Raw genomic sequence first — 12,281 nt, forward strand, 5'->3', positions numbered from 1 at the left:
CAAGGTTCAGAATATACAGAAGTTTCCAGTATTTCCACCTTTAATTCAAAATTAAAACCTTCTCCCGATTCTTGGAATAGTTATGTTCTATGCTGCCTGGTGCGAGTTGCAGTACGGTAGGTTTCTGGTCAGTTTTCCTACCGTCGACCTACTGCAACACGTTCACAGATAGGTGTAGGTAATGGACGAAAGGAACCACGCTGCCGCTGGGTGTTTCACTTAAATCATTGGCATAATACTGAGTTGTTATTATAGTACAGCAAACAGTGTGTTTTTGCTTAGAAGGTCTCCGACTTGTCAAGTTGGGTGGGTTACGATGAAGATGAAGTAATGTGACTGGTCACCAAGAAACTAGGTTGTTATTGGTAGATCTATGTGGGTATGTTTCCTTAAAAGCTCTCTTACAGACCAAGAATCGTGGCTTAAGATCATTGAAACCTCTTTGACTGGTTCATTTCCAAGAAATGGGGTGTTACAAGAAGATATAGACAGGGAGTATAGCTTGGGATGTCATGATTGCTGTTCATACTGAAGAGCCATAGAAACTGCCTAATATCGTGTAGGGCCCGCACGAGCACGCAGAAGTGCCGCAACACGTCTGAAGTAGTGCTGGAGGGAAATGACACTATGAATCCTGCAGGGCTCTCCATAAATTCATAAGAGTATGAGGGCTTGGAGATCTGTTCCGAAAAACACGTTGCAAGGCATCCCAGATATGCTCAATAATGTTCATGTCTGGGGAGCCTGGTGGTCAGCGGAAGTGTTTAAATTCAGAAGAGTGTTTCTGGAGTCACTCTGTAGCAATTATGGACATGTGCGGTGTCGTAACGTCCTGCTGGAATTGCCCAAGTCTCCATACCCTTACACCTCGATCCGCTCGATACAATTTGAAACAAGACTCGTCCGACCAGGCAACATGTTTCCAGTCATTAGCAGTCCAATGTCGGTGTTGACGGGCCCAGGTGAGGCATAAAGCTTTGTGTCGTGCAGTCATCGAGGGTACACGAGTGGGCCCTCGGCTCGGAAAGCGAATATCGATGATGTTTCAAATGCGTGTGTGAAATCTTATGGGACTTAACTGCTAAGATCATCAGTCCCTAAGCTTACACACTACTTAACCTAAATTATCCAAAGGACATACACACACACACATGCCTGAGGGAGGACTCGAACCTCCGCCGGGTCCATCCGGATGATGTTTCGTTGAATGGTTGGCACAATCACACTTGTTGATGGCCCTGCACAGAAATCTGCAGCAATTTGCGAAAGGGTTCCACTTCTGTCACGTTGAACGATTCTCTTCGGTCGTTGTTGGTCGCGTCGTTGCAGGATCTTTTTCCGGCCGCAGCGATGTGGGAGATTATATTGATGTTTTACCGGGTTCCTGATATTCACGGTAAACTCGTGAAATGGTCGTACGGGAAAATCCCCACATCATCGCTACCTCGGAGATGCTGTGTCCCATCGCTCGTGAGCCGATTGTAACACCACGTCCAAATGCACCTACATCTTGATAACCTGCAATTGTAGCGGCAGTAACCGACCTAACAACTGCGCCAGACACTGGTTGTCTTATACAGGCGTTACCGACCACAGCGCTGCATCCCGCCTATTCACCGTATCACTGTATTTGAATACTCATATGCCTATAGCAGTTTCTTCAGCGCAGCCTCTAAGGTATTCTATCCTGTGAGAGCCTCTTCATCTGGAAATAACCACTGCAAGCTACATCTTACTGAATACGCTTCTGTATTCATCTATTGGTCACTTTCTATGATTGTTACCCCCCGTCCCCCCCCCCCCCCCCCCCAATTTTCGTCCAGTACTAAATTGGTGATCCCTTGACGTCGCAAAATGCGTCCCATCAACCAATCCCTTCTTTAGCTCAAGCTGAGCCACAAATTTCTTGTCTCTACAATTCTATTCAGTACCTCCTCATTAGTTACGTGTTCAACGTACCAAATCTTCAACATTCTTCTGTAGCACCACATTTTGAAACCTTCCACTCTCTTTTTGTCTAAACTGTTTATCGTGTATAATTCACTTCCATACATGGCTACACTGCAGACAAATACCTTCAGAAAAGACTTCCTTAGAATTAAATCTATATTAGAAGTTAATAAATTTCTCTTCTTCAGAAATGCTGCCAGCCTACATTTTGCATCATCTCTACTTCGGCCATCATCAGTTATTTTGCTGCCCAAATAGAAACACTCATCTGCTACGAGGCCTGTTCAGAAAGTAAGCTCCGATTGATTGTCAAATTGAAACCACAGTGAACATCAGAAATGTTTTACTTGTAACAATTAGCTACACCTTTCAGCTACTTCTCTACGTAGTCGCCGTTCTGACTTAGACTTTTGTCATAGCGTTGTACCAACTTTTCAATAGCCTCATCATAGAAGGCAGCCGCCAGTGCTTTCCGCCAATTCTCCACGCTGGCCTACACCTCGTTGTCTGTGTCAAAATGTTGTCTTCAAAGACAGCGGTTCATGTGACCAAAGATGAAACTCAGGGGGAGACAATTGCGGACTGTATTGTGGGTAATCTAACATTTCCATTTGAAAACGATACAGGAGCATCTTCATTGCCCCTGCAGAATGCGGCTGAGAATTGTCGTGAAGACGAAACAGCACGACAGTTATGTAATGTTAGCCGCATAGCTTCAGGCGAAATTTCTCACCAGGCCCTCGTACTTGGCGGCAGACACTATTTTCTAGACATCTTTACGCACTCACTGCGAGCTCAGAAATGAGAAGAGCGACGTGATGCTAACTGGGGTTATACTAGAGACACTACCCAACACATCTGTGCAAAGCTTTATCGGATTTTCATAGTCGTTTCCATTTCGCGACCGATCGGAGCTTACTTTCTGAACGCCCCTCGTAGTTTAAGTTTCTCGTTTCCTAATGTGTTTCCCTTAACATCACCTGATTTAATTCGACCACAATCCATTATCCTTGTTTGGTTTTGTTGATGTACATCTTATATCTTCCATACAAGACGCTGTCCATTCAGTTCCACTACTCTTCCAAGTCCTTTACTGTCTCTGACAGAGTTACAGTGTCATGGGTACACCTCCAAGTTTTGTTTCTTCTCCCTATTCTTTAATTCCTACTCAAAATTTTCTTTGGTTTTCTTTACTGCTTATTCAATGTGCATATTGAATGATATCGAGGATAGGCTCCACACAAGCTGTAAATAGCCTTTCGCTCCTTGTATTTTACCCATGCTGCCTTCAGAATTTCAAAGATAGTATTCCAGTCAACATTGTCAAAAGCTAACTATACGGTAGAGCTACATGTCCTCGGGAAAAATTACTGCTACTTTCAGCCGTTCGCAGTACCGCCACAGCAACGCCGTTTTGCTTGACGTTGAAAGACCAGATTAGTCTGTCATCCAGACTGTTGTCCCTGCAGCTACGTACGATAGGTACAATCCTTTGTAATTCTATTGCTTTTGCAATATTTTAAGTACAGGTAGCATGCAGTCTCCTTTAATCAATGTGAACAAGAACCTGCTTGATATAGCGATGTAATTTTTTATAATTTCCTTTTGAAGTGAGTAGCTAAATAACAAGCTAATACTGTACAACGCCAAAGACGTTTTTTTTTTTTTTTTCGAGTGCGAACGATTGCAGCTATCTTTCGGCACCACTGGTATTCCCAGCAACATATCTTATGAGCCGCGCGGGATTAGCCGAGCGGTCTAGGGCGCTGCAGTCATGGACTGTGCGGCTGATCCCGGTGGAGGTTCGAGTCCTCCCTGGGGCATGGGTGTGTGTGTTTGTCCTCAGGACAATTTAGGTTAAGTAGTGTGTAAGCTTAGGGACTGATGACCATTGCAGTTAAGTCCCATAAGATTTCACGCACGTTTGAACAACATATTTTATGATGTGAGTGTCGCAGCACTGGATCATGTGGTAAATTCTGATTCTGTGATCAAAAATATGGTTTGTGAGCTGTATAATGCTGTTATCTAAGTTTTCGTTAAATAAAATTGGAGGTTTCCTTTCTTCTATTTTATACTGAGGGAACTGAGCAAATTTTGTGGCAACCGTTAGCACATGGTACATCGCGATCATGTTATCCTGCTACGTTGGTCTTCAGCACGTCTGATGTTATGCAATTGTGCCTGTGACGAAGAGCTACTGTGAGGAATAATTTTCTGTGCACTGTCTACAAATAAATTAGCTGAATACCCCGTAAGATGTATTGCAAGCAATCTACGTTACAAAACCGCATAGACATATTCACAATGTAGATAAATAAAATATCTGCATCTACAAGATGTGCCTGGAAAAAGCCTTTATAAAAAAGTCTTCTCGGCTAGCATCAACCTACAGCGTCCCTTCAACGCGACGTTTCGATAAGACCAGTGAGAAGAAGATTAGCATCCGGTCTCCTACTTTTGCGTTACAGGCGAAACAACAACGTACATTCCGAAACGAAAGATATTAGGTGTTTGTGTAACCAATGACAGTGATACTGGTAGAGTACTCTCCGTATTATCAATAGCTGCTTCTTTCTTAGGTTCGATCAACACGTAAGTATTACGGCCATGCATCGGGAGCTGAAATGGGAATCTCTGGGGAAAAGGCGACATTCTTTTCGAGTAACACTGCGGAGAAAATTTAGAGAACCGGCATTCGAAGCTGAGTGCCAAACGATTCTGTCGCCGCCGACACACACATTGGGTGTAACGACCGTGAAGATAAAATACAAGAAATTAGGTCTCTTACTGAAGCATATACATAGTTATTTTCCCCTCGCTCTATCTGCGAGTGGAACAGGAAAGGAAATGTGTTGTAGTGGTACAGAGTACCCTCCGCCAGGCACCACACTGTGGCTTTGGAGTATCTACGTAGATGTGGATGTAGATGTAAATGTAGAAGTCAGAATGTTATCAGCGAATTTGTGATGATGTATAATTTCCAAGCAGAGCTTATGTGGAAGCCACTGACCCAGCAAACCAGCTAACTGTATCACATTAAATCTCCACTACTTCCTAGCATCCGTAGGGATAGTACCACTAGACCTTATTACTCGAACATTGTTGGCTTGCTGAGTTTACGTTCTGTATCACCTTATAGCGTCGTATTTGGTCATATATTGAAGACCACAACTGCGCATGGTGCTGTAGTAAAAATAGTAAAATAAAATATAATAAAGACCCCTGTACCACAATTGGATCGTTAATAGAATGTGAAACGAAATCTCGTAGTTATGTATTTTAAGTGCGAAATTTACATATACCCATCCTACCGAGGTTCCTATAGCTGGGCTTTTTATGCGTGGCCGAGTTGCCAAACACTTGTCTTCTCCACCATTGTCCTCTCCAGCTTTTCCTCATCTGCGCGTCTGCGAGGGAGTACCTTCTGTGCATCTGTTACCTTCTTCAGGACGGGTAAAACGATGTTCGGAATTTATGAAAAAAGATGCTTGACGGACTCCAATATTTTACCACGTGATGGTGTTTTGATCAATCGACGAAACGTTCCACCAAGATAGTGCTACCCAGCCGAGCGACTCGTCAGTGAAAGGCAGTGAGTTTCATCAGTTCAGTTTATGAAGATAAGATTTTACGCTTCAGAGTAAGATTTATATAATGGACTCATGTTCATGTGTTGGTTTTTATGGTTTGCACTCTTACCTTCACAGGGTCCGTTGTAATAAGTGTGACCTGGTGCCCTCTCTTGGCAAGTTCGAGAGCTATCAGTCGGAAGGGCAGCTGGTGGCTGATAGAGGGCGTTGGGATGATGCCCAAAATCCTGGCCGAATGCGTACCTCCAACAACCAAAATCAGCGTCAATGTATGCACCAAAATGGTCTTCATGGCACCACTGTCAGGAAACTCTGTAAACGAAAGTAATGTTATTGTACTGACGTACATGGGAGCAGTATTAGCTGTATATACATCTACATCCGAAAGAAAGAAAAAATGTGATGCCTTGTCGATTGTATTGTCGCCAGAGACGGAGCACTCGTTCTGGTGATTAATGAAGTAAGCGGCTGAAATACCGAACACCCTGTCCCTCCAAATTCTCACCTCGCTTCCTGTATCCGCTCACTCTCCCGCACCCATACCGTATATGCCTGTTCAGTTTGCCACGTGTTTTATAGTACCCGGAATAACTTAACCCCAAAATTGAATCCCAGCACCACACACCCCCAGCAGTGAGAATCCTGGCCCACCTCGTGCCACCTTACTTACCTCTCCTTACTCTACGCCCTTTCCACACGATAATTTCAAACCCTTCCGCTCCCACACCATAAAATGATTCCTGACATCCACCCAGACTACGCTGTTAACCTGTCCCACCACTACCTCTTCCAAGAGAAGGCTCCAACCTATCCAACAATTCTACACCTCCCCTCCCCTCACTCTTCCCAATACTCATTCCATATCACATAACTTCCTCTTCGATAACACTACATTTGATATCCTCAGCTAGAAATTCGCAACAGCACCCTAAAGCACTGTACTCCTCACAGTTTTCACTACTCCACGCGTCATCATCCTATTAAGTACATCAAGGTACTTATCTCTATACTTGTCAATATCGTTTATGCATTTTATAATTATATGGTTAAAATCCGTCTGTTGTGGGCTGTAAGTAACAAATAATCAATAAAAATACCTAGATATTTGGACGGAACAAACCAGAAAGCACATAAAATTACGCTATGTTATCAAAAGTGTCCGGACACTCCCAAAAACATACGTTTTTCATATTAGGTACATTGTGCTGCCACCTGATGCCAGGTACTCGATATCAGCGACCTCAGTAGTCATTAGACATCGTGAGAGAGCAGAATGGAGCGCTCCGCGGAACTCACGGACTTCGAACGTGCTCAGGTGATTGGGTGTTTCTTGTGTCATACTTGTGTCATACGTCTGTACGTGAGATTTCCACACTCCTAAAGATCCGTAGGTCCAATTTTAAGTGATAGTGAAGTGGAAACGTGAAGGGACACGTACAGCACAATAGTGTATAGGTCGACCTCGTCTGTTGACTGACGAAGACCGCCGACAGTTGAACAGGGTCGTAATGTGTAATAGGCAGACATCTATCCAGACCACCACACAAGAATTCTAAACTGCATCAGTATCCACTTTAAGTACTACGACAGTTAGGCGGGAGGTGAGCAAACTTGGATGTCATGGTCGAGCGGCTGCTCAAAAGCCACACAGCACGCCGGTAAATGCCAAACGACGCCTCGCTTGATGTAAGGAGCGTAAACATTGGACGATTGAACAGTGGAGAAACGTTGTGTGGAGTGACGAATCACGGTACACAATGTGACGAACCGATGGCAGGGTGTGGGTATGGCGAATGCCTGGTGAACATCTGCCAGCGTGTGTAGTGTCAACAATAAAATTCGGAGGCGGTGGTGTTATGGTGTGCTGGTGTTTTTCATTGAGGGGGTTTGAATCCCTCTTTGTTTTGCGTGGCACTATCACAGCACAGGCCTACATTGATGTTTTAAGCACCTTCTTGTTTTCCACTGTTGAAGAGCAATTCGGGGATGGCGATTGAATCTTTCAACACGATCGAGCACCTGTTCGTAATGCATGGGCTGTGGCGGAGTGGTTGTACGACAATAACATCCTTGTAATGGACTGGCCTGCACAGAGTCCTGACCTGAATCCTATAGAACACCTTTGGGATGTTTTGGAACGACGACTTCGTGCTAGGTCTCAACGATCGACGTCGATACCTCTCCTCAGTGCAGCACACCGTGAAGAATGGGCTGCCATTCCCAAGAAACCTTCCTGAACCTGATTGAACGTATGTATGCCTGCGAGAGTGGAAGCTGTCATCAAGGCTAAAGGTGGGCCAACACCATATTGAATTCCAGCATTACCGATGGAGTGCGCCACGAACTTGTAAGTCATTTTCAGCCAAGTGTCCCGACACTTTTGATGACAAAGTGTATTTAGAGATTTAAGCTTTAATACTTCGTATTTAAAGCGCACAAATGCAGATGTATGCCAGTAACACTTTTCATTATTGTCGATTTCATTGTTTTAAGCTGTAGACAATCTGCTAGTGTATTTATGTTTTTCCCGTATTTTTCTGCAGATCAGAAGATGGTTATTATAGACCGAAACCGGCAGTTTTATGACAAAAATATTTGTGACCATTGACGTGAAGTAAAGGATATTTACTTTAATACTGGATGTCCAGATGCAAATCCATAGTGGACAACAGTAATTTAGGCAACGGCCTTGCCGCAGTGGCTACACCGGTTCCCGTGAGATCACCGAAGTTGAGCGCTGTCGGGCGTGGTCGGCACTTGGATGGGGGACCATCCGGGCCGCCATGCACTGTTACCATTTTTCGGGGTGCACTCAGCCTCGTGATGCCAATTGAGGAGCTACTTGACCGAATAGTAGCGGCTTCGGTCAAGAATCCCATCATAACGACCGGGAGGGCGGTGTGCTGACCCCTCCTATCCGCATCCTCCCCTGAGGATGACACGGCAGTCGGATAGTGCCGGTAGGCCAGTCGTGACCTGAAGCCGGAGTGAGTACAATAGTAATTAAAGAGTCCTCTCGCCCTCACCCCCCTCCAACCCCATCTGAAAAACAAGGAAACAAACAACGTTCCCAGCGACGACGGTACGATAATTTTGAGGGACGTGTGACAGTAATTTGCCCAGATTTAATCTAACGTGGTCGAAAATTCTGCCGAAATACTACAGTTCAGGTAAAACAGTTTCTACTAAGGCTGACTGTTATGATCAACGAAATACGGCTTCGTGGAGTCAACATCTGCTACTTTTACTTTTAACAATTGATAAATGAGTCACACGGCAATTGGCCACTGGTTTATTCTGGCTAAAGCAAGAACAAATGTGAGAACTAATCCATAGAGTTTCATCTTCTAGACAAAGGACTCAGAAGTTACCGTCATGCGTAAGTACTTGTGTCTCGTCACAGGATACCAAATTTGTACGGCTACTTGAACAATTTCGCGACGATGAAATCGTGGAAGAAGATAAGGCCGAAAGTTCATGACGGTGTAGATCCTCTTCCTCGATTACAACTATGACCGAAATGCTTATGGCGTACGGAGAACAGTGAGGCACGGACTTGCTACAACGAGGGTTATTCGGAAAGTAAGGTCCGGCGAGGTGCGAAATGGAAACGGCAGTGAAAATCCGATGAAGCTTTGCATAGATGTGTTGGGCAGTGTCTCTAGTACGTTCGTCGATCGCATCGGTTCTGAGCGCACAGTGAGCACGTAATGTTGCTTAGAACAATAATGTCTCCCGCCAGGCATTAGGGCCTGGTGTGAGATTTCGCCTGATGTCATGCAGTCCACGAAACATAACACGTAACATAACAAAAAAAAGTCGACGTAACATTCCTCCTGCATGACACTTCTCGGCCGCTCTCTGAAAGGGCAACGAAGATGCTCCTGCAGCGTTTTCGATGGGAAGTGTTTGATCACCCACAACAGAGTCCGTAATTGACTCTCCCTAAGTTTCATCTCTGCTCATATGAACCGCTAGCTGTGAAGACGACGTTCTGGCAAAGACAATGAGCAGTAGGCCAGCGTAGAGAAATGGCAGAAAGCACAGGCTGCTTCCTTCTGTGATGAGGATATTGAAAAGTTCGCAGAACGCTACAACAAATGTCTAAATCGAAGCGGCAACTACGTAGAGAAGTAGCTGGAAAGTGTACCTACTGTTGCAAATAATACATTTTTAATTTTCACAGTGGTTTCCATTTTGCAACCGATCGGACCTTACTTTCCGAATAGGCCTCGTAGATGCTACAAACGAGATGATTCTTCGTATTTTTCATTTTTCTTTGTTTAAAGGATTCCTTTGGCAAATTTTTCCAAGCTTACTGTGCTGCAGGTAAGATAGCGAGCAAATGATTGCGTCTCCCGAACAGCGCTGGCACCATAAAATTGACCTGGAGAAATCTTTACATTCGGTGTACTTTTGAAAGAGGGGTTAATACTGCCGTTTCTATGACATTTCGATAGCCCATACGCGCTCATTGGCTAGTTCTAAATGGCGAGTGCTTCAATGTATTCATTCTGTCCCGGCTGGGCCCAGGTTTGGTAGAAGTAACAACACTATAAAAATGTAGCGAAATACTGGAAGACCTACCGCAATCGATGCCTAGTGCAAGGATTCGCAGTTGACGTTATGTATGTGACGTGAAGTGATGTATTATGCACAAATATGTAGAAAAACTTGTTATGTTATGATTACACGATTGACGAACACTCAATGGAAACATGTACATCCGTTAAATATCCGAGTGAATGCGTACGCCGTGGTTTTAAGTGTTAACAGTACATAAAACTAATCATAGGAAAGGAGCAAGCCATTCATTGCTTGATCCTTGGAAAGTGTAGTCCACCAGCGAAGGAGATATCTCTCAGCCTTGTTCTACCGATATTTCTGTTTTGTTCGCCAGCCTGGGACCCTTGCCAGATAAAAAATCCAGAGAAGAGCAGCGTATTTCGCCATGTGTTCGTTTAGGAATGGCAAAAGCGCAATGGATGTGCACAAGCAACTATAGTATCAGTATAAATGCTTATGGAAAAACTGTTCTGAAAGTCTTACCGTCTCTGAATTCAATAGGACCCTCAACATCTGGTGTCTAGAGAACTGAAGTAAAAGGTATACCGAAGTAATGACCTGGCCATGTTTTCATTATTCCTTTTAATTGAAGCACACTTGTATTAATGGAACATACAGCATAAAGACGATTATATTCCGTAGGTTTCGTGCTTAAGGTGTTAACGTCATAACATGTTACTTATTTTAGTGTTGCAGACACACCACTGTTCTAAACGCAAAGTTACGGGCTGTCAGAATGTGTCATCAGTCCCTGGATGTTAAATGGAATCTAAGTGCCTTCTTGTACTTGTAAATTCGCTTGTATTTATTATGCTGAGGGACATAAGGCTACAGAAAAAATACTGTATTTCTTAAGAATGAAAGATTTTTGTATAACGCAGGCACGTAACTTTGCTACCTTGTTTGCTTTAATACTTTCAACCCTGTTGATTGTCCTAATCTGCTTTGGCCCTTAAATGTGCGCGTCTAAGGGATTTGTTTCATCAGTATCCCAGAATTATATACGTTTTTTCATATTCCACCCGGTATAAAGAGCTTTTTCATTTGTTTCCTAACCAGACAACGGTACAGTATTGTTGTGGGACATCTTGCGCCTGTCTAGCCAGCAGTCAACACTACATCCGAGGGAAGTGGTTACATAGCCGAAAGGCGCCGGCCTTCCCGGAGACAGACCTACCTTAGCCATCATCCAACCTACCGCGAAATCGCGTCCCATGTAGCAATAGAGGTCCTTGACTCCAACTGTGCCATACGGTTGTCCATACTTCCCTCACCTATGGTTCGACAGCGTGAGCCACGATTAGTGGCACAGTCTCCAGCGCCTGCAGAGTAAGGTGCTTCGGGGAGCCTGCATGTCCCTCAACTCATGAGCATTGTTAACTCTGCAAGAGGAGACAGACATGGTCTCTCTAAAGACGACCATTCGAGAGAAGGTGAGGCGCCTGTACGACAAATTGGACGCCCTGCGTGACACGGTCAATGGCTGTCAACACATTGGCACCACGACTCCCAGGCATTGGCACCACCACCCTGTTCCTGTTAGGATCCCCGAGGAGTAGGATTTGGACCACGGCTAACGATAGCCCTGCTAACAGCAACTCATACTGTGGTAGATTTTGATGATACCACTCATTATGTGCAATCTTTGGTATGGCCATTACTATAACTACCGATGTAGTTGTGTCACTTCTTACTGACAACATTAAATTTCCACCACAGGAGGCTGATACAGGACTTCAAATCCCACCGCCGTACCTTCAACGTCCAATACAATGGTGTCATTGTATTTATGTCATTGTAACATAGAAATATTTTATTCCTAAACTATTGGAGTTAGACGAGTATAAATCAGTCACGCACTGTACCGCAACCTCTGCCCCCCCCCCCCCCAATGCCCAAAAAGAGAGAGAGAAGAAGAGTATTTCACTTTCTGGGCCAGGCGCCAAATGCAGTCGCATTCCATCAATCAAGAAGGACGCTGTGTTTCATGTCAGTGATCAGCTAGTGGACTTGTAACATTTCATGTCTGCGTTTCTACTCTAGACTAGGCAGCGTTTCATCATACTGGAAATCTGAAACTGAAGTGTCGTTCTGGGAGTTTTAACTCATACTGAGTGTAAGTGCACAAATGTTTAATTTTCACCTGTCCCATCAGGACTTGAACTTTGATTA

At 44.3% G+C, this 12,281-nt stretch overlaps 1 protein-coding gene across 1 annotated transcript in view; it reads right to left on the minus strand.

Moving 5' to 3' along the window:
* LOC124605758 (UDP-glycosyltransferase UGT5-like) overlaps window positions 1-12,281 on the minus strand; it is a 72,594-nt gene that overhangs the window by 40,843 nt on the left and 19,470 nt on the right. Inside the window, exon 2 of the mRNA XM_047137644.1 lies at window positions 5,653-5,855. Coding sequence (XP_046993600.1) covers window positions 5,653-5,835 — 183 coding nt within the window. The 5' untranslated portion in view covers window positions 5,836-5,855. The remainder of the gene's footprint in view (window positions 1-5,652; window positions 5,856-12,281) is intronic.

Source organism: Schistocerca americana, chromosome 3 (genome assembly GCF_021461395.2).
Source record: "Schistocerca americana isolate TAMUIC-IGC-003095 chromosome 3, iqSchAmer2.1, whole genome shotgun sequence".
Lineage (NCBI taxonomy): Eukaryota > Metazoa > Arthropoda > Insecta > Orthoptera > Acrididae > Schistocerca > Schistocerca americana.